Source organism: Pipra filicauda, unplaced genomic scaffold (assembly GCF_003945595.2).
Source record: "Pipra filicauda isolate LSUMZ 115617 unplaced genomic scaffold, ASM394559v2 scaffold9_size5747161_pilon, whole genome shotgun sequence".
In the NCBI taxonomy this organism is placed as follows: domain Eukaryota; kingdom Metazoa; phylum Chordata; class Aves; order Passeriformes; family Pipridae; genus Pipra; species Pipra filicauda.
Window position 1 is genome coordinate 2,133,035 of NW_024105198.1, and position 21,750 is coordinate 2,154,784.

At 51.8% G+C, this 21,750-nt stretch overlaps 2 protein-coding genes and 1 non-coding gene across 3 annotated transcripts; all 3 read right to left on the bottom strand.

Annotated features, from left to right (window-relative positions):
* Nucleotides 1-1,661: 1,661 nt before the first annotated feature.
* Nucleotides 1,662-3,108, bottom strand: GPR174 (G protein-coupled receptor 174). Its single transcript, XM_039378146.1, has one exon. It carries the CDS (start codon nucleotides 3,106-3,108, stop codon nucleotides 2,131-2,133), a length of 978 nt encoding a protein of 325 aa, XP_039234080.1. The 3' UTR covers nucleotides 1,662-2,130.
* A 325-nt stretch (nucleotides 3,109-3,433) lies between these two features.
* LOC113990509 lies at nucleotides 3,434-8,389 on the bottom strand. The gene is made up of 3 exons (XR_005562296.1): nucleotides 8,372-8,389; nucleotides 6,782-6,853; nucleotides 3,434-3,509 (listed from the first exon to the last, which is right to left on the bottom strand). It is a non-coding gene; the product is annotated as an uncharacterized LOC113990509 (transcript).
* A 5,700-nt stretch (nucleotides 8,390-14,089) lies between these two features.
* On the bottom strand, nucleotides 14,090-19,292 carry LOC113990500 (putative P2Y purinoceptor 10). The gene is made up of 2 exons (XM_027726007.2): nucleotides 19,204-19,292; nucleotides 14,090-15,940 (listed from the first exon to the last, which is right to left on the bottom strand). Exon 2 carries the CDS (start codon nucleotides 15,888-15,890, stop codon nucleotides 14,781-14,783), a length of 1,110 nt encoding a protein of 369 aa, XP_027581808.1. The 5' UTR covers nucleotides 15,891-15,940; nucleotides 19,204-19,292; the 3' UTR covers nucleotides 14,090-14,780.
* Nucleotides 19,293-21,750: the final 2,458 nt, after the last annotated feature.

Below are 21,750 nucleotides of genomic sequence, written 5' to 3' on the forward strand. Positions count from 1 at the left end.
TCTGCTGCAGCAGTGCTTGGGCATTGCTTGGCTCCTCCAAACCTCCTCTGTGCCACGTGCCATCCCCACGTGAGGCTTTCCTGGGTGGCAGAAAGGCAGCAGAGAACTTCCCTGCTGGTGTGTGATTGCTCTGGGGCATGAAAATACACCTCCTGTTGATTTAAGTGCTGCCTCGATTCTCCAAATGTCCATGGCAGCATCTCCAGGGGCTTGTGAAACCTCAGTGATGGAGAGTGTGGCCAAACAGATCCCCCCTGGAGCAGAGGTGCCATAGGGAAGGGCAGGCAGGTCCCTCCTGAATTCATCCCCACCCCACTTCCTGTAAGAAAGAGGTGTTTAATTCTGATCTGAATAACCCCCATTGCTGTGGCAGTGGGTGCACCCATGGGATTTTCTGGGGGGAAACATCAGCTTGTTGAGGTTTCTCTCACTGACCAATTTCTGAACTTCTGACTCCACTTTATGTAACATCTTTTTCCCCTCGGGAGCTAAAAGTAGCTCGGGGGGGTTGGACAGGGCTCTCCTGCCCCCCTCCCAGGGGGACCAGAAAGGACAGTGATGGGCTTGATTCCTGCAGCTTTAGGAATTCCCGTTGTCCTGGTAAACCCACTCCTTTGCTTTTCTCCCCAGTGCACAAGAGAGAAGTTAAAATAATTTTGCCTCTGAAATGTTCTGCAGGTGCTCAAGAGGCATCAGCAACCCGGGGGCTGCCACGTGTTGGTCTCTGTAAGCGTGTGTTGGTCATGCAAAGGGAAAAGTGGGCCAAGAGCCACATTTAAAAAGCATTTTTAAAAAGGATCTTTTTTATTATATGCAAGAGGAAAATACAAAAATAAATATTTTTTTTTCACTATTGTTAACGTATTACAATGTACTCTGTGGTTTCCTTGATTTATCAGTGCTTTCTCAGCCTTCACTCAGGTATAGAACTGGCTCAGATTCCTGTAGGAATGAGGTGGTGGAGTTTTGTTTTATTATCTAGAAGAGTTTTTGAAAAGAAAAAAAGAAAATATGTGTTCCGACACTCTCTGGGCTCCACATGATTTTCCTACAATATTTATGTTTTTCCTATAAATTATAAAACAACATTGGCATAAATAAAAACTCAGACTGTCACAGCATTTTACGTTTTAAACTGTAACATTTCAAATGTTCACAGAAAAATATGTTTTAAAGAAGGAACAAATGAAATCCCAAAGTCCCAAAGCTTCTGTGGCTTGATTTTGAAGAGGTTATTATTAAAAATACATCCACATTTGAGCCTTTCTTAGAAATCACTTATAGCCTCTTGGGTGGCACCTTTGACTGCTTCACAGGGAGTTCCAAAGCAAACTCTGGAAAGGTTTGGATCCTCTGACCGTGTTTTAATCCTGCTAATGAAGAGTGGATGTGATCTGTGGGTCAGTTATCAGTGAAAGGGAAATAATTTGCCCCGTTTTTGGTGAAAAGAGGGCCTGAAAGCCTGAATAAACCCCCTCCAAACACAGCCCCCTACACAACATGGCTCCAAACCATGTGACTTTCCAGCCAGAAATGGGAACTGATGGCACAAAAATAGTGTCTGGAAGCTCCAGTGACTGTGTGATTTGGGGGTCTGTCATTTGCTACAACCCCAAAAGTGAGGTTTCTTTAATTATTTAAATGGCAAGTCCTTTGGGGCCACTTTTTGTTCCTCACTTCATGGTCAATGTGGCTGGAGGCTCCTGGCACAGGTTAGTCCCTGCTGGATTGTCTTGTGCTTCAGAAATATATAATATTGTGTCATCCTGTAATTTTTTTGGCTCAAATTCATTTTGCATAGCAGGAGCCCAAAATCTTTGCTGCCTCTTGCTGAAGTGCATGACCAGGATGTGGCCGGGAAGTGCCACAGGTGACAACAGGGCACAGCATCACTTCTGCCACGGGTCCTTGTCCTCACCTGCTCCAGCCTGCCCAGCTTAGGAATGGAAATGCTGTTATTTATATTCAGAGAAAAACTGCAACTAAAGTATTAAATCAACACATCTTTGGTCAGGTTTGGGCTTTGGGGGGGTGGGGGGTTTGTTTGTTTACTCCAACCCTCACTGAAAGCAGAAGTTTGCCTGAGTCGTGGGGAGAACAGTGGGCCAAAGCCCAGCATCTAGTGAGTCTCTATTCCGTGGTGTCCTCCATGAGCACGTCCCTGGAGTGTTTCCTGGTGTAGCTGAGGTGGTGGAGCTGGATGCTGTCGTGCAGATCCTGCCTGGAGAGGCGTCTCCTGAACTCGTCTGTGGTAAAGTAGTAGATGACGGGGTCGACGCAGGAGTTGAGGCTGGCGAGGCACAGAGCCACGGCGTGGAACACCGAGATCACCTTCTGCACACACCCCCCCTTGATCTGCTTGGTCTTCACAAAGAAGTCCAGGGGGAAGCCGATGTGATAAGGTGCAAAGCAAATCAGGAACACCAGGGCACAGGTGAGAATCATCTTCAAAGCCTTTTTCTTCTCCCCCAGGTCGTGCAAAGCAGAGTTTTTCTCTTTCAGTGACAGGATGGTCTTCCACGAGCAGTACAGGATGATGAGCAGGGGTGTCACGAACCCCACCAGCTCCCCTATTGTCATCAGCGTAATGGAGGTGGGAAGGTCGAGCTCCTTGATGGGCAGATCCACAAAGCAGGTGTTTTTGTTATCCTTGTGGAGCCTGAGGAGCGGGAAGGGCAGACAGGCCACGCAGACCACGACCCAGCCCACGACGCTGACATAGATGTCACAGACACGCTTGCAGTCGCTGAACCTGAAGGGGTGCATGAGGAACAGGTACCTCCTCACGCTGATGCACACCAGGAAGAAGATGCTGGCGTACATATTGACGTACTTCAGGTAGAAGCAGAGCAGGCAGAGCCCTCCCCCGAATTCCCACGTGCCCGTCAGGTAATAGAAAATCCTCAGGGGCAAGGACAGAACCTGCAGTAAATCGGCGATGGCCAAATTGATCATAAATATCACGGCCCTTTTAGTCTCCTTCATGTACCCGTAGAAGACCCACAGGGCCAGCGTGTTTGCTATGAGGCCGGGGATGAGGATCACCGTGTAGGTGACGGCGTAGTAGCGCTTCAGGTCTGTCTCCGTGCAGTTGGAGCTGTTGGTCATGGTTGTGCTCGGGGTCCGTGCTCAGCCCCGGCATCATAACATGTCCCTCAGCGTGTCCTGCAGCCACCTTGTCCTCAGCTGCTTCGGTGAAGTGTTTCAGCCCTGGAATCCCTGTGTGAGGGTTCGGTTCCTGGCTGCTCTGGGGAGGAGCTTCGTCGCTTTGGGGTGAGGGAGTTAATCCAAGCCCTGCTCACGTGCCGTGCTCATGCTCCCTGTCAGATGGTACCAGCCCGTGCTGTGCTGTCCTGCAGGATGGGCAGGGAGGGGATCCACGCCAGGAAGGGCATCGCCGTGTGCCCAGGTGGGCAGGGCCTCACGGAGCTGTGCCTCTGTCACCTTTTGGGTGGCATTTCAGCCACTTCTCTCAATGCAGGAATTCAACAACTGACGTGGCCCCTCAGCTGGAAGACAGAAAGATGCAGTTAGAGCATTGTGGGGAAGCACGGGTCAAACAGAGCTGGAAAGAGCCATGGGAACCTCTGTCCAGCAGAAACCTTTGTGGCTTTGGAAGTAGTCAGCTCTCCTCCTGCCTAGCAAGAACCATGCCTTGTCCAGTGGAGGTGTGAAACCACTGAGGAGTAAATGGAAAATGTGTTTAATTGCTGCTACAAACCAGTTCTGTTGGTCTCCCTGTGTCCAGGCACGTGGCTGAGATGCTCCGGCGAGCGCGGTGCCTGCCTCCCCCCAGGCTGGCCGGGACACTCTCACCTCACACTCCCCTGTTCTGCCCAGGAAAGCCCTTCTGAAGGTTCAGAGGTGGCAGAGGGAGATCTGCTCCTTGTGTAACACGTGATGGGACACAAACATTTCCCACCGGAGCAGCCGCCACGTCAGGAGGGGAAGTCACAGCTCGGTGGCTTTCACCAAACCAGGGTCAGCTTTTTCATTTCTGCTCATAAACAGAACGTGAACCATCCCTGCTGCAAGCAGGGACAACTGGCCACTTATTGACCACCTTCTGCTGCACAACAACCTGCAGTAGATTAAATCTGATTTTCTCACAGCTGCTTTTTCCAAACCTTTCCTCGCCCACCCTGGCACTGCTGGAGCTGTTGGAAATACCAGACACCGGCACTGAGGGGATTGTGGGTGGACTTTATTTCAAACTGTTTGCACAGTAAAGAGCTGATGTTATCTGAATGTGTCAGACAGAAAAACCTCAGCCAGCTCTGATAAATCTGGAGGAAATTCAGATTTCTGCCCAAACTCTCTCAGGTTTGCCTCTGGCTTCCACATGAAGAATTAACCTGCAGGTCTAAGTGGGAGAAATTTGGAGGTACCAACCCGGATGTCAAAGGCACAGTTATTTAATTTTAAAGGTTTTAATTTATTTTTTTTTTCATTTGAAAGGTAAATGACACCCTGCTGCAGTCCCTGCTGGTTTTTCCTGTGCTTTGAGGTGCAGGCATTAAAATATGAACACTTATTAACAATGCTGACAATGTTCAACACTTGGTGTGATGGCACCGAAACTTTGAAGTAGCTTTGAGTGGAAACAGAAAATCTTCTACAAAAGGAAATGGCTGGGGGGAGTGCAGCCTTTCTGTGTCTATTTGTGTAGTTTCTCCTGCCTTTTCATCACCACTGAGTGATGATTCCAAGGAGACTGAGACAATCTTCCTTCCACATAACCAGTGGAGCAAAATGGCTCCAGAAATAATCCCATTAAACTCCAGGAGCAATGATTAATAAACCATAGAGAAACCAGCCTTCAGCTCAAAGACTTTTCAATTCCTTTAGCAATTCTCCCTCCAACTTCCAACGCACAAACCTTTAGGAATGTGAGTAATCTCTTCATCAAGCAGGAAAACTCACTGGTGCTCACCTAAAACCCCTGGGGTTTTATCCATCACTGGTGGGTAACTTGGGCTGAGGGCTTTGATTTCCATTTGATGGGGCTTGAGTGGCACATCCCTGGAAGTGTCCAAGGCCAGGTTGGATGGGGCTTTAAGGAAAGTGTCCATGGCAGGGGTGGAGTGAGATGTCTTTAAGGTCCCTTCCAGCCCCAACCATTCCATGATTCCCTCAGCTCCTTGCCTGATGTTTGCTCTCAAGCACCAGCAGAGGAGCTCAGGTGTCATCTCTCCCTGCCCAGATGGGTGTCCTGCTCCTGCAGCACAGCTGGCACCACTGCACCAGGCTGGGCATCATCCATGGGGCATCCAGGGCAAGACAAAGCCCTAAGCCCACGTCACCCAGCTCTTTCTCACAGTGGTTTATTTAATCTTCATTTTTTTAATTAATTTAAAGCAGCTTGTCTTCCACCTCTTGGCAGGGGCTCCTGTCACCCACTCAGGGAGACTCAATAGTGCTCCTTTTTCCTCTGGCTGCATTCCCACAGGGGTAAACTCACTTTAACTCTGTGTCTGGGCCATGAGACACACAGGGGCAAGGCCAAGGTGCAGCCCCAGCCCATCCGCAGCCACTGCACACACATCTGCACACTCATGTTTTTCCTGCTGTCCCCCAGCTCCTGCACTTCCCATCCCCACTGCACAGCAACTTTCCTGGAACTCCATGCCCTGCTCCCTCCAGCCTGGCCCTGGTCAGGGATGCACTGGGAGCACCTTCTGCCTCTCCCTGTGGCACGAGGGGTCCCAGAAGGCCCAGCTAAAGGCGGGGAGCACCGAGGGTGCTCACCCAGAGCCCCCAGAAACACCCTTGGAGCTCGGGGAGAGGGGTATAAAAACTCAGCAACGTGAGAAACAGTGCTCTGGAAATCCCAAACAGCAACATCACAAAGTTCAGCCCCACGTGCTGTGTAAAAACCAGCAGGAGGCTAAAAAAAGCTCCAGAAAGAGGAAATTTTGTTTCGTGTGCTCCGTGCTTGCTTCCCCCCAGCACAGAGGGGCAGGGGAGAGGCTCTCCCCAGGCACAGTCCCCTTCTTCCCCTGAGTGGCTTTTCCCCCTGATTTTGCCAAGGAGACCCCCCCAGTCAGCCACGTTGGGGCACTGGATGAAGACTTTGTGCTTCATGAGGCAGAGGCAGCAGGTAGAAGTTGCAGCCAGACCCTAAACCAGCCTGTTACAGCTGGCCATGGCCCCTGTGCAGCATTTCCCACGTGCTGAAGGGCAGCCCTGTGTCCATATGCTCCATGTGAGCAGTGCAGGGGCTGGGATGTGGGAGCAGCCACTGAGGGGTCACACCTGTGGGCTCTGCCCCGTGCCCTCCTCACAGCCCATCACCCCCCTCAGAGCCCATCAGGGCTCAGCAGCCACACCTGAGGGTGCTTAAAAATCCTGGGTCAACCCAGGGGCTCGTTAGCAAATCCTGAGGGTTTTACCCCAGGAAAAGCCACAGCAGCCCTTAAACCCAGCTGGGTGGGGGAGAGGCTTTAAATCCAGCTGGGGGAGGGTAGTTCATGGCCAGGTACAGTTTGGGGTGCTGTCCCTATCGTGGTGTTGTGCCTGGAACCCTCTTGGAGCTCAGGTTCCCCCAGGAGCTGGGATGCTGTCCCACACCTCCTGCTCCTTCCCAGAGCCAGGGTGAGGGATCAGCCTGGATGGATCCTGCCCCCAAGCACCGTTCTTGCTGCTGGCACAGGTGAGTTGTGGGTGCCAAGCCACCCTGGGTTCAGTTTGGGGCTGTGTTTGTGCTGTAAGAACATGTAAAGCCTGTGCCAGAGGTGACCTGGGCACAGCAGCAGCACCCTGGTGTCACCAGCTGACTTACCCTTCTGGGGGGAGCTGGGCTGTGCTGCTGCCTCCCACCTCTCTTCTATTTTAACTCCTTATCCTCCACAACCTAAAATAAAAGCAGAACATGCACATGGGTGACCCGAAATGGAAATTTAGTTTCCTGCTGAAGCTGCGCTGGTGGAGGCGGAGTGAGGGTGGTTCTGTCCCTCCGTGTGGGTTCTCTGGGGGTGTGGGGACAGGGCCCAGGGGTGTCCTGTGCTGGGCTTCTCCCAGTGCCCACTTGTTCTTCAGCTCACCTGAAGTGCTGCTGTCCTGTTCTGGCAGAGATAACTATTAGTAACTAGTGGGTATTAATTAATACTAGGTATTAACTGAAAACAGAAGTCACAGAACTAGACACTGATCATTGCACAGGTTTTCTTTTCGATTCTCTTAATTCACATCAGGGGAGGATAAAAGCTTCTCTACCTTGAAGCAGTTTCCTTGTAGATATTTGTGGCTTGTGTCTTCCTCCAGAGGGGCAACATTGTCCTTTGCTGTATTAACTGAATTCCAAGAATATACAGGAAAACATGGTGGGGTTGTTGGGGTGTCCTGTGCAGGGCCAGGAGTTGGACTTGATCCTGATGGGTCCCTTCCAACTCAGCATATTCTATGAAATGCTCTGCTTTAATGCCGTATGAAATACTCTGCTTCGGCCTTTTAATCCTTTGCAAAAGCTCCTGTGCTCCTTTGTCAATATTAATCTTGGTTAAGAAGGGAAAAATAACCCAGAGCAGCCGTGCTGTGTGTTATCCTAATCCCCCAGCTCTCTTCTCCCTCCCTGGCACACCCCAACATTCCTGGGAGATGTTCAGAGCAAGGAGCACCAAAGCTGTGAGTTTTCCACCCAGGCCACCAGGGCACATCCCCCAGGGAGGCACAGCCATGTCCCTGGGCTGTGATAACCCTGCCTCCCCCCTTCCCTGATTCTTGCAATTAAGTGGAAAAAGACCTGTGGAAAATTCGTGTGGTGCCTCCTATGAGGAACAGACTACTTGGGAAAACCCATGGGACAAATAGAGTGAGACAAACCCCAAGAAAACCCAGAGCAGTGAGTGAATTGGGTCAGTTGTGGGGATGGGGCTGTGTGGCCTCAGAGTCCACTCACAGACAAGTCCCACCCCAGGCAGCTGTGGGTTTGCAAAGGCTGAGAATCACTGCATTTGATGTTAATCCTTAAATTCAGCTTCTTGATACTCATATAATGATAGCAGACAATACAGTTTGACCCTTTTAGGTCTGGGTATTTTGGGTCCAGCCATCCCCCTGCTCTCCCTTGGGTACTCAGAGCATCTGTGAGCAGGCACAGGAGCTCGCTCTTCCAAAACATGAGTTTTTAGCTCCTTACCTGTACCTGGGCTTACTCTGTGTCTCCTCCCTTCTGCCCATTAATTTCTGGAGACACACAGGGTTGGTGTTAAGGCAGGATCCCCCTGCCCCTCCCTGGGGTGTCCCATCCCCTCTGAACACTCCCAGCACCCGCCAGAAGCGGCACCGGCTCTGTCGCAGTTATCAAAAACAAGCCCAGTTTAAATCCTTTAGCTGGAACCAGAGCTGGCTGGGACAGAGGGATCACTCCTACCTTTGCTGTCCTGCCAGGCTGCTCCGTGTGGCCCTGTGGGTGCTGCCAGCAGGTCCCCCCGCGGGTCCCTCCCTCGACGTGCAAAGCAAAAGTGCAACTGGTGGAGCTGCGGCTGCGCCCGCGCAGAGGAACGGGGTGGGAGGGCACCGCTTTTGGGGTGCTCCCCCTGCCCTGGGGCCTGGCTGGACCCTCCTCCTCTTTCCTTTTCCATTTTTGTGCTTTTATGTCTGTATTTGTAGACCTGATGGTGGTTTCGGGGTGTTTTGGGAACTGTTGCCCCAGTAGCTGCCCTTGCTGGGGTGGGAGGGGGGTCTGGGGGTGCTCGACCCCTGGTAAAGCAGAGCTGGCTCCCAGGGGCAGGTGCCCACTGGCAGAGCCCCTCTGTGAAGGGCACGGGGCTGAGGCTGAGGGAGTGAGATGCTTCATCCTTTAGTCTCCTTCCCCTCACTGTCCCCTTCTCTCTCATCTGGGTGTTGTTACCCCCGTGCTGCAGTTCCAGTGCTCGGGGGGGCTGATCAGGGTCAGGTTTGGGTTCCTCCAAAAGCAGCGGGTTCTCCACGGTCGTTACTTTCTTGTTCAGTGGATTTCACGGAGCAAACCAGAGTGAGAGCCGAGGACTTTTCCAAGTGTGCCCTGAAGTGGTGTCACCCATCCCCAGGTTCCCGAGCCATCGTGGTCCCCATCGGCAGAGGGCAGAGCTGGCTCTGGTTTGATTTTGAAAAGCGGCACTTCCCCGGTTATCCAGCTGGGGACTCCAGCTCAAGAAACATTAGAATTGCCACCTTTTAAGATCAAGAGTGATCACTGATTCTCTATTCAATTGGTTAATTTGAAAAAGTGACTTTTTTTTACCATTTCTGTAGCAATTCAACCTTGCAAAACCTTGCAACCTTGCAAATCAAATTGAAGATTTGCAACTTCGTAATTTGCATTTACTCATTTTTCTTACATGTCTGCTCAGGAAAACAGGACACACTTTGCAGCATGGTTTGTGGAGAGGGTTTCAGCTCTGCAAAGGGTCACACAGGTAGTGAGGTGCTGTGTCCCCACCCCAGCATCTCATACCTGCAGCAGGTACCAGGGTCTCTGTGCCACCTACCCCTTTCAAGCATCATTGATTTACTCAGATTACAATTCCTGTTTACAGCAGGGGTTTGTAGCTCTAGATACCCCTTTTTATTTTGGTTTATAAGAAGTGAATCTCTTGGGCACATTGTGGGCTGTTACAGCTTTGCAGGGCATGGGGTTTGTCACCCCTGTGGTGGCACCGCTCCTCACTGGGATCACACCTCCCAGAAATGCAGCCATGGGCCTGTTCCAGCAGCTGATACTCCTGCTGGTTAAAGCTTCCAGCCTTCTTTTGAGGCTGCTGATGACTTGATGTGCCTTAATTAGTGTAGTGTGGGAGCCAGAGCCTTCAGCACTGCGGGTTCTTCACCACAGAGTTGTCCCCTGGGTGCAGGACTGGGTTTCTCTCTGATGCTTTTGGATTGGCAGCTTTGAGGGTTTGGGGTTTAGTGCTGAAATGGGGTTTGTTGCTGTTGTGATCTCCTGGGATGGGCTCTGAGCCCTCAGTGGAGGATGCTGCCTCAGGTCACGTCAGTCCCGGGGTGTTTCCCTAATTTCAGCAGGATCTGGGATGTGAAGCATTCCCAGCACCTCCCAGCAGCTGCCTCTGCTGCTCTCACACTTTGCAAAGTGTTTTCACTGTAGGGATTTAAAGAAAAACCTTTTACCTCCTCCCCCTCACCCCAAAACTCTGTGATGTCACCCCTGGTGGTCCCCAGGCTCTGTCCCTGCCCTCCCAGCCTTTCCCTGTGTGTCCCTGGCACCCCCTGCCTCCCACAGGGACTGAGGGGGATGGTTTGGAAGTGACTTTAATAGACCATAAACCTGAGGCCAGTCCCAGGAACAGCAGAAGGACCCCCTCGTGGCTGAGCACACCTGGCCTTGGGGATGGACTCCTTTGCTGTTCCCACTCACACATGTGATGGATTCTCCACTTCACTTTCATTTCCCAGGAACCAACCTGTTTATGAGAAAGCAGAGCCTGAGCTCGGGCAGGGAGTGGATGTGCTGCACTGAGAGAGATTTTGTTTCAGAAACACCTTTCAGAGCACAACCATATCCTGTTTTGCTCTCTGTGTGCATCACCACCAGCATCCATCCCATTTCCCATCACTCCAGGAGCCTCCTTGGGGGGGGTGGGTGGGGACTGAGGGTGCCTTTACTGGCAGCCAAGTGCCAGTCTCTGAGCTGTGCTGTCCCCAGGGCACACAGTGGCACCACTGGCCAGACCCTCCCCAGTCCTTCTGTAGTTGAGGCCACCAGAAATCAGGACTTGGAGCTCTGCACCAAACCACAAAGCAATTATTTTACAGTGTAAGATAAATTTTTTCTCTTATTATTTATATTTTACCTTTACTCACATTTTTACCTTATAAGAATTGGAAATTTTCAGGTTAGCTAAGAATGTCCTTTATGACCTTGTGGGATTTCCTTAGGGAAAAGCAACCAAGGCCTTTCTGATCTGCAAAGAATCTTTAATAGCAATAATTCCTAGGAATGGGTCATGTGTCTGCTCTCCACGTGGCTGGTGACGTCCCAGGGGAAGGCACACACTGGCAGGAGCGTGTCTGGAAAGGGGGATGCAGCTGGGCTTGCACAGAGCCAGGGATGCAGACACAGCTCTGGCACTGGGCTGGGGCTAAAATCCCCTGCATTTTCCTGCCCTGTCTGCCTAAGGCAGGGAATCTTTCTTTACAAACCAAAAATCCCTGTTGAAGGAACAGGACTGAGCTGAGGCAGCGCCTGCTGGAAGGGACCTCCTGGCTGGGGCAGGGACGAGGCTTTGGCTGCTCCTCGGGGTGCTGAGCACCCTGACAGTGCTGAGCACCCTGACAGTGCTGAGCACCCTGACAGTGCTGAGCACCCTGACAGTGCTGAGCACCCTGACAGTGCTGAGCACCCTGACAGTGCTGAGCACCCTGACAGTGCTGAGCACCCTGACAGTGCTGAGCACCCTGACAGTGCTGAGCACCCTGACAGTGCTGAGCACCCTGACAGTGCTGAGCACCCTGACAGTGCTGAGCACCCTGACAGTGCTGAGCACCCTCACAGTGCTGAGCACCCTCACAGTGCTGAGCACCCTCACAGTGCTGAGCACCCTCACAGTGCTGAACGTGGCTGTGACATCCAGGCAGAATTCCCAAATCCCCTCCCTTGTGTCCCCAAGAGGACCCTGCAGCACAGGAGGGACCGACAGACACCCCTGGGGTGCTGTCCCACCACACCCCGTGACTTGGGCTGTGCAGGGTGGTGCTGGCTGAGCCCATGGACCGCAAAATTGGATTGGGGTCTGATGAAATCATGGCTGTCTGGAAAACTGCTCCCTGGCTTGGAAAGCCGCTCCCTGGCTCGGCTGGGCTTGAAGCAGCAGAATTTGCTCTCTGTGTATTTGGGTTGTGCTCAGCACTGAAGCCCGTGTTGGTGTTTGTTCCTTTGCCAGGCACAGCACTTCCCCCTCTCCAGCACAAGGTGGGTGGGTGGAGAAGCTGCTCCTTGCCAGCAGTGGTGCCAAAAATCAGGAGAGTCTGAGGCTCACTGCTGGCTCAGTGGTGTGAGCTCTGCTGGGGCTGAGTGGTTTTCCAGAGGCAAAGTCACTTTGGGGCTGGGCTGGAAGCGTGTGGTTATGGAGGGAGGATAAAGGTAATTTTAGCAGAGAGAAAAGCAACTTCCCTCCTTCCCTGTGGGGCCCTAGGAAGAGTCATGCACAGGGATGTCTTCTTGGATACTCCCAAGTACTGCATAACTGTAGGGATATGTAAGCGTAGGGTTAGATGGGATATTGGGATACTGGGGGAATTCCTTCCTGGGGGGGGTGGGGAGGCCCTGGCACAGGTTGCCCAGAGAAGTGTGGCTGTCCTATCCCTGGAAGTGTCCAAGGCCAGGTTGGATGGGGCTGGGAGCAACCTGGGCTAGTGGAAGGCTAGTGGAAGTGCCATGGCAGGGGGTGGCACTGGCTGGGCTTTAAAGTCCCTTCCAACCCAAACTGTTCCATGGTGGTTCTATGACTAATAAAACAGGAGGCTGACAGGTGTCTTCTGGCTCCAGAAGGGCAGAAAGCACCAGTTTGTACTGAAAAAGAATGTTTCTTTTTGGTTTGCATAAACCCCAGCAAAATCCTTGCTCCCCAGTGCATCTGTCCCAGCAAGAGATTTTCCTGCTGTATTTCCCACAGCCCGGGAAGGGTTTGCTGTCGAGTTCCCATGTGACAGATTAGTGAGAGTTCTTGGTTTGCTTTCTCTTTCCTGTTTTCTGTTTGGGAGGGGGAAGCTGCACTGCAGAAATGTCAGCAAAGCAATGTGAAAACAGGCTGGCAAAGTCCCAGTGGGAACTGGAGCTACTGGGAAACCCGGAGCTGGTGCTGCCAGGAAGGTTGGAGCCGCTATACGGGATTTGTGGGTCAGCAGGACTTATAAATACCTGTCCGTGGTCACTGAGGGCTACCTGGATGTCCAGCCCAACTACTCAGGGTTGTACCATTCCCAAAACACGCCCCCAGGAAAACCCACACTCCTGGTGAAGGTGCTGGTGGTGTGACTGGTCCCGTCTGTGCCCGGAGCCAGTCCCGGCATCGGTGAGGTTTTCCCGGCTTTCCTGTTTTGCCTCCATGCGCTGCTGGGTTGGGCCATCTGAAACAGCATTTTTCCACCCCTGAAAACTTTTTTATTTTTTTTTTTTGCCCCGAGGCAAACAAGGAAAACATGCCCTTTTGTTATTTATATTTTTTGTGAGAGGAGGAGGAGATTCAGGACAGAATGAGCCGCAGGGCAGCGTGTTTGCTGCCTGTCCCGGGATTTGCTGCCAGTCCCTGGCACGCTGTAGGTACCAAAGCAGATTCCTCCAGGTTGTCTGGATCTCCCCATCTGGTCCCCCCCTCCAGCCTCAGCACTGTGAGGATAAACCCCCGCCCTCTCTGTTCTTCCCAGAAACGCTGCGTGGCTTGGAAATGTGCATCCAATCACGGGAAAAGCTGTTTTCTATCAAACCCTGTCTGCCTACGTTTACTTCTATAATTTCCTAAGGGTTTTTTGGCATTGCCTTGGCCCAGGAGGAGGAAACCTCACAGCCCCTGCACTGGCCACTCTGTGAGGGGCCGTGGTGACAATGGCACCTCTCTGAGCCCCAAACTGGGGTATCCATCCCCAAATTGTATAATTATTCTTATTATGCACCATGTCTGCTCTCAGGGCATTTACAAGCATTTAAAATAATATTCCTGAAGCTAAAATACATGTTGGGATCATTTTATTTCCTTGGAATTTGAAGCTTTCAGGATGTACTTGGGTCAGTTTTGTAAACTTTTCTCGGGACCCAGCGAGGGTTGGGACATTTGCTGGTATTCAAAGCAAAACTGAACGTTTGGATAACATCTGAATCTGCAACCACAGGCATCAGCAAGGTGACAAATAACACAACGATCCTCATAACAACACAAGAAACAGCAACACCAACATGAGTCCTCACTTTTGCAGCTCACACCAGGTTTCTGTGAGTAAACGTGCCCAGGGAGATGTCCTTCATCTTCCTCTTTGCTTGTGGCATATCCATCACTATTTGTCTTCAAACATTCATCCCCCCCTATCAGCTGAGCACCCTGCAGCTCCCAGGAGCCAGGTGTGGATCCTCTTTGTCTTCAAACATTCATCCCCCCCTATCAGCTGAGCACCCTGCAGCTCCCAGGAGCCAGGTGTGGATCCTCTTGCTGAGCTCTGGGTGCCTTTCCCAGTAGTGTGAGCTGAGCCCAGTTTGTTTGCACACTCCCTTTAACACTGGTGGGCTGTAGGTTAATGATCTTTGCTTGGTGTATGTCCGTAGAGTTATAGTCTTGCAGTCCAGATGAGCCTGGATCAGGTCTGGGTGGTGGATTTTTGTAGTGGAAAGAGGTTCAGTTTATGTGGAGATACTGAACTGTCCTGACCCAGAGCCTCCTGTGAGTGTGGTGCATGCTCTAAGTTACTATGGGCTGTAGGTGCCCATGTTCAGAGCTGGAACTCCTGGAGCTAGCTCACAACTCAGAATTCAGAAGGATTTTCAAATGTGGCAAATATGTAGAAGCACTGAAACACCAAAATGAGAGGGGTCTGAACCTGCTGTGGTTCAGCACAAGGAGCTCTGGCACTGCTGACAGCTTTTGGAGGGATTTTGACAGTATTCCAATGGAAAGTGGTGTCAGGCGACAGCCCCCAGCAGCAACAACACAACCAGCAAGTCTTTTGGCATCACAACATCCTGGTGGGTCAGATCCTGCCATCTGTGGCAGACAAGGGGAATTCAAGATGTGTTTGGAGACCTAATGCAGTCCTCGAGCGACGAGAAGCCCCTGCCCGGGCAGAGCTGCCGATGCTCAGGAGATGGACTCCAGCAGCAGCTCATCAGGCGGCACAGGGGGCATTTCCACGCTGTTTATTCGGCCAAAGAACTTGGGGAGAGACCAAAACCTGAAGCGTGGGAAGTTCCTGTTCCTGGTGCGGATGTCGGTGTCGGCGGTGGAGAGGCTGCTCCGGCGCTGGGCGAGCCGGGCCCGCAGGGCGACGCAGCCGTGGCGCAGCAGCTGGTCCTGGAACTCGGAGGTCATGAAGTAGTAGAGGACGGGGTCCAGGCAGCAGTTGAGGCTGGCCAGGCACAGGGAGATGGGGTGGAAGCGCAGCGTGCTCCGGTGCACGGCGCAGTCCCGGATGAGGTTCTCGATGACCATCATGAAGAAGGGGAAGTTGATGTGGTAGGGGGTGAAGCAGATGAAGAACACGGCCGAGCACATCAGCACCATCCTCAGGGCCTTCTGCTTCTCGCCCGCGTTCTGCAGCTGCGCGGGGCCTTCCCGCAGCGACTGCCACATCTTCCACGTGCAGCCCGCGATGATCCCGAAGGGAATGACGAACCCGAACAGCTCCGCCACCGTCACCAGCGCGATGGAGGCGCCGGGGCTGAGCTGCTTCACCCCCAGGTCCGAGAAGCAGGTGTTGATGTTGCTGGACAGGGCCGGGCTCCTCACGATGATGAGGGGCAGGCACGCGGCCCCCACGAACAGCCAGACCAGGGCGCTGGTGGCCACGTCGTAGCGCCGCTTCCAGCCCTTGGCCCTGAAGGGGTGCAGCAGGAACAGGTAGCGCTGGATGCTGATGCAGGTGAGGAAGCAGATGCTGGCGTACATGTTGAGGTACTTCAGGTAGAAGCACACCTGGCAGAGGAAGCTCCCGAAGGGCCAGGTGTGGTTGATGTAATAATACGTCCGTAGGGGCAGCGAGAGCACGTGGGCCAGGTCGGCCACGGCCAGGTTGATCATGAAGATGATGGCTTTGCTCTTCCTGCTGATGAAGCGGCACAGGACCCACAGGGCAGCGCTGTTGGCCAGGAGCCCGGGGATGAAGATGAGGGTGTAGGTGGTGGCGTACAGGGTGGACTGGAAGGACATCTGGGGGTCGGTGCAGTTCCCGGAGGACGCGTTGCTCTCCATCTCGGCTGAGTCTCTTTGCTCATGGGGTGGTTAAGGTAGGTGAAGGGTTTCTGTGGGGAGTAAAAAGGTGCTGTAAAGCCAAAACCTCTCTGTGGGGCAGCTGCACTTTAGTACTGAAGAATAAGTTTTGTGTAAGTGCATGGGCAAGTCAGTGTGTGTGTGTGTGTGTTTTGGGAAGGGTGTGGAGCCAGACCCCTCTCACAGGGACCGATCCTGAGCATCTTCCACTATCTCCTTTGGATGTGCTCCTCAGGATCTCGTGAGATGCCCCAGTTACAGTGACAAGCCCACAGGGCTCTGCAGCATCAATCTCTTCATTGCGGATGCCAGAGAGTTGCTTTAGCTCCCCAGGGTTGTTAAGGACCAACTTTATTTCATTAAGTTTTCCATCCAGCTCCTGTCAAATTCATGCTCTCCGATATGTCTACAGGCAATTTTAGTGGGACTGTAAATAAACAGGGATTTTAAATGGATCTAGACACTGTCTTTGCAGATCCTTGCAGAAATCTGATGTGAATCAGCAGCAAAGGGAATAATTAACACCTGCAAAGGCTGGTGCTGGCAGGCAGCTGGAGCAGAGGCCAGTGGGAGAGGTGCAGACAGATCTATCAGCTCTGGCTCCAGATTTAAGGCTGGATTTATAAACTAATAACTGGCCCAACACACGCCAGTTGCTCTGCTGGTCCTGCTAACTCAATTCCAGCACTCCCAGCACATTGTGCAAGCATCGTGCTGCAGCAACAGGAATTATCCCTCAGCAGCAGGAATTATCCTTCAGTAGCTGCTCAGGACATGCAGGAAGAGAAATACATCTCCCTTCTAGTTAAAGCAGAAATTCTTTTCATCCATTTGCCCAGCCCACCTCACCCAGCCGGTGCTGAGGGGGGATCAGTGGGTCATGGAGAGTTCACAGGTGTTCTCTGGAGAGGTGATGGATTTTGCCATTCCTGAGCAGAGCCCATGGGAAACAATCTGCTCTTTCAGGAAGAGGTGATCTGGCAGCAGCACATCACAAATCAAGGAGTTGGAGCATCATCTGTAACAAACAGATTTTCCCCTGGGAAACAGCCTGTGGGCAGCCTGTGCTGCCTGGAGCTGGGTCTGGCAGAGCCCTCAGCTCCTCCTGTCGCTGTCACCGACCCCTCAGCACTGGTAATTAATTAAGAAGCAGTCATGGTGCTGTTTCCCACAGCCCTGAGCCTTGTGTTCACCCCAGGATGGATTTCCAAGAGCGAATCGCCCACAGTGGTGACCGGAGCTGCTTTGAGGCACAGAGTGAAGGCTCTTCCTCCCTGCTCCTCCTCAGCTGGGCAGCTCTTCAGTGGGGTTACCATGACTTCAGTTTCAGGAGGAAAGATATATTTTATATATTTATATACAGATAAATACATCAAATATAGCCCCAGCCTCTCAGCTGGCTGCTCAGTGCCCTGCTCTGCTGCAAGGAGGGTTGATGCTCACACCCTGCTTTCCAAATTGAGCCCTTCCCAAACTGCCTTCTTCCTTTTAGTTATTTTTTTCAGGGTTTGGCTGCAAAAAATAGCAAGGTTGAAGTGGAACCAAGGCTGCTGGGTGAGGGCACTTTTTGGCTGCTGACTGTGTCAGAGGTTTCTGATTGCTCCACTGAGTTGGGAAAGGCAGGAGAGGGGACATTTGTCATGAGGGGACAGTGGGAAACAAACCCTTTTCTTCCTTGCAGTATTCTTGTGTTTGTTCCTCACCTGCCTCAAAACCCAGAAGGGGCCTGTGCAGGGCAGTGCCCTTTGCACTGACTCGGTTTAACCCTGGCAAAGTGGTGGCAGAACACCTTGTCTTCACATCCCTGAAGAAAATAGGGAGGGAAAACTGCCAGGAAGCAGCTTTTGTCACAGTTGTCCAGTGACAGGGGTGGCACTTGGTGTGGGCACACAGAAAGGATTACAGAGCACCAGCATCCCTGTCCTGCCATCTCCTCCCTGCTGTGTGTCTCAGCCCAAATCCTAAACCTCGTCCATGAGGAGCCTCCTTGCTGTTTTTCTCCCTGTTTTGGCTTTCCCTGGGAGCACAGGAGTGTCTGTGTGTCAGGAGGGCTGGGTTGTCACAGTGTTGGGTGGCAGTGCTTGTGAGGGCACCGGCAGGAAAGCAGGAGAGATCTCCACCCTGCTCTGGGGTCAGGCCAGGCTTGTTCATTACAACAATTCCTGGGAGGGTGGATTTTAAAACTTATTATTGTTTTCCAGTTTTCCCTTTGCCCAAAGCCCCTCCAGCTCCCCTTGCTTTGCTGTTGGTGTCAGGACAGAGATGCTCCTGTGGCCTTTGGCTGGAGTTTTGTTCAGCAACTTTATAAATCTTGGACAGGACCCTCCCTGCTTTTCCTTGATTATTTTCCCTATTTCATCCACATATGGCTTTATTCCTGGGCAGAAACCACTTTTTTAAGTGGCAAAGCTGAGTTTTACCCAGCTGCAATTCCAGAGGGGAGACCAGTATCACTGCCCAAGGAGTCAGACTCCTGGTTGTGGATGCAGCACCACAATTCATTAAACATCAAGTACCTTTGCAATTAATTAGGAGGCCAAGGCAGCTCTGGGTTCATTTTCAGAGTGTTTTGGAGCAGTATCTGTTCCTGGAGGCGTTATGTGGCTGTCACTGCTGGAAACTGCCCGGCTCCTCTGAATCACCCTGTGCCCCACCCAGCCCCACACCACGGTGGTATTACTGCATTTACTGCTCCCAATTCATTGGCAAACTCATCCTCATCTTTTCCATGGCCTGCTTGGCCAGTCCAGGCTAAAGCTGAACTCCAGGCATGGCTGGGGAGAGCCCCAGAGATAGAGGACAGGGGCAGAGCTGCCTCCCTGGGATGCTGGAGAGAAAAGCAGGCTTGGGGGAAAAACTAAATCCACTTTTGGCTTGAGAAAAAGCTCCTGGTTTAAGTGGTGGAGTTTTCTGGCACTGACGTTGTAAGCAATGATTTTGTTTGTTTAATCTCGGCACTAATAGGGAACATGTAAACAGAGCTGGGCAGTTACGGCAGCCTCTGTCAGTGAGGGCAAAACTGAGGGGTTTGGGATCAAACGGAGGGGTTTGGGATCAGGTTGAGAGGTTTGGGACCAAACAGGCTTTCCCCACATCCTGCCCCCCGCAGCAGCCTGCCCCATGCACCCACTGTGCTCACCCACCCCGGGAGCCGAGCGAGACTCTCGTGGCACGGGCACAGGACGTCGCCCGGCTCTGCCCGATACCATCTCCTGAGGAGCTAAAAAAAGCAATACCATCGCTGCAAACTGCACCAGCTTCATTCTACCGAGGAAAAGACAGAAATGCCACTCACCTTCCTGTGCCTGCCGTGCCCCAGGGGGGGCACAGCCATGCTAGAGAGCACGAGCAGCGAGTGCCCGGCTTTTATTGCCCACCAAGCTCCTCAGCCATCCCAGCGGCTCCTCGTTTAACTTCCACATGTTTTCGGAGGGCTGGAATCCTGCCGGCATCTGCAGCCCAGTCCGGTGGCTGCAGAACAGGAAATCCTGTATTTTGTTTCTCTTCTCCCACAAAACGTGTGCAGCTAATGACGTTAAAGCTGCTGGGAAGGCAATGACGTCGTTTGGTCCAAGTGCCGTGGGATGGAGACCATGGATTTCTGTCCCTCTTTCGGCACAGGAGTCGTGGGAGGTGATGGTGCTCTTCCCTCGAGCTGCTCCTGCTCCTCTCCACGGGCACTTGCCATTTGCCTGCTAAAAGCTGTAAAATACAGAAGCACCAACCTTCCAATAAGGGCTCGCTGAAGGAAAACTGAACTCTCTGCCAGTGTAAGTTACTGGAAGGGAGTAATTTTCCTTCATTTTCTTGGAAGCTTGGTTAGCCTCAGACTATCAAGGCTACAGGCTAAAGGGTTTGGACTTTATTCCTGAAATAATAGTATGGTTTAAGGTGGAGATTTTCCCAAAATACCATTGTATAAAAAAAACCTCATAATGTGCATCATTCCCAATTTTTTTCTTTTTGCCTCCTTTAATTCCTTGCCTTTCTATATGGGCATATATATAATTTTTAGTTCTTTTACTGCCTGCTGAGCATGACCACCTTTCTGCAATGCTGAGCACCGCAGGCATATACATACTGTGCTGTAACTTCTGAGGTGCCTCATTTCCAGTTGGACAGTTTTACCTGATATCCACGGTCACATCTCACAGGCCAGAGCTCTATGGATTATCTGGCTGTTGGCATCTTTCCTTTTCTAGTTCTAGGTAAAGTATAAATAGAACCATTGTTGCTCTATTTGTCAATTTTCTGTAACAGGTTCTATGACCCCTCAAATTTAACAGGAACAGAGCTGTGGAAGAGAAATGAAAGCAGGAACCTTTAGTTCCCAGTTCAGGGTCTGGGATCGAGGGTGCACCAGAATCCATCAGCTCTGCCACCCACTTAGCTGCCAGATTTCTCTCTGCAAGGAAATCATGGAATCCTGGAATGGTTTGGATTGGGACTTTAAGGACCATCTCAGTCCACCCCCTGCCATGGGCAGGGACACCTTCCACCAGCCCAGGTTGCTCCAAGCCCCGTCCAACCTGGCCTTGGGGCAGCCACAGCTTCTCTGGGCAACCTGAGCCCCACACTTGTCATCTCCACTGACAGCAAAGAGATTTGGAAGATGCAAGAGGTGTTTATCATTCCAGGTTTTCTTCCTGGGCATCTTTTGCAGCAGCTGATGCTGATCCCTGGAAGAAGGAGCAGAGCTGGTGTATTTGTGAAGCATTCCCAGATCCCAGCAGGGAGGCTGGCACTGCGCCCGGCCCTCCCCAGCAGTCAGAGGTTAATCCCAAAGCAAAGTGGCTGTTTTATCAGGATATCCTGCCTGGGACATCCTACTTCTGTGTCCCCAGCAGCTCATCCAGCCATCCCTGAGCCCTATTTTTAGCTGGTTGTTTACAGCTGGGGAAGGAGAGGTCGGGGGATGTCGGACCATAGCGAGGGGTTTGTAACCACGTCGAGTCCTTCCTCTGCTTCTTGGATTTTTGGAGAACTTTTGGAGAAGATCACAATGTTCCTGGCCATGAAATGCTGATAGATTGACATCAAGCCTCCTCCTTCAACACACACCACTCTCTGTTCTTTCAACCAAGAGCACGTTTTTGTGTAGCATTTGTATTTCTGGCTCATTACCGACGTCAACGTGCATTTTACACTTGGCAGTGTCCTCCTTTCAAAGGCAGAAGGCACAAAGGAATTTTTAAATAACTGGGAGACTTTCCCTAAGGCCTCCAGATGAAGGTTGTCTCTGCCTGTAGCCTGGTATCCTGTGGGCAGGAGGCCAAATGCAGACGATCAGCACCTCTCAAGTGCTCAGCACCGAGAATATCTGACAGGATGCACCTGAAGGATGTATGAAAAACAAGAGGAGGAGGAGGGTTTGTTCACACAAAGCAGCTCACCCTTGTGCACACTTGCTGAGTGGCACGTGGCCCGTGGGGCTGGTGAGTCCCCCTCAGCCTGCACAGTTCTCTCTACAGGGGCAGCATTTTGGGGAAGCTTGGATTTATTTGTGCAGCAAATAATTGTCAATCACTCCCTTACTTTTTGGGCTAAGCCCTTGTCTAATCCAAAAACCGGCATTTTTGGTTAAAATGCACCAGCCATTTCCAAAATCTTTTAAATGAAATGAAGCAGTTTCATATTTTTGGGTTGTTGAGCTGTTATCCTGCATTTACAGCATATTTTGGTTTTTCTCTGTGCAGAGAGGGAGTAATTTCATTTAAGGGAAGCAAATAAAGCTGGGGTACTCACGAGATCCTGCAGCTCAGAACCTGAGGCTGCAGAAAGGCATTAAATCCCACAGGGGTTCTTCCCCAAAACATTTGCTGTCGTGCACAGGACTGCTCTT

Excerpts from the sequence above, each read along its gene's own strand:
- GPR174 (XM_039378146.1), bottom strand. The coding sequence starts at position 3,108 with ATGACCAACAGCTCCAACTGCACGGAGACAGACCTGAAGCGCTACTAC.
- LOC113990500 (XM_027726007.2), bottom strand. The coding sequence starts at position 15,890 with ATGGAGAGCAACGCGTCCTCCGGGAACTGCACCGACCCCCAGATGTCC.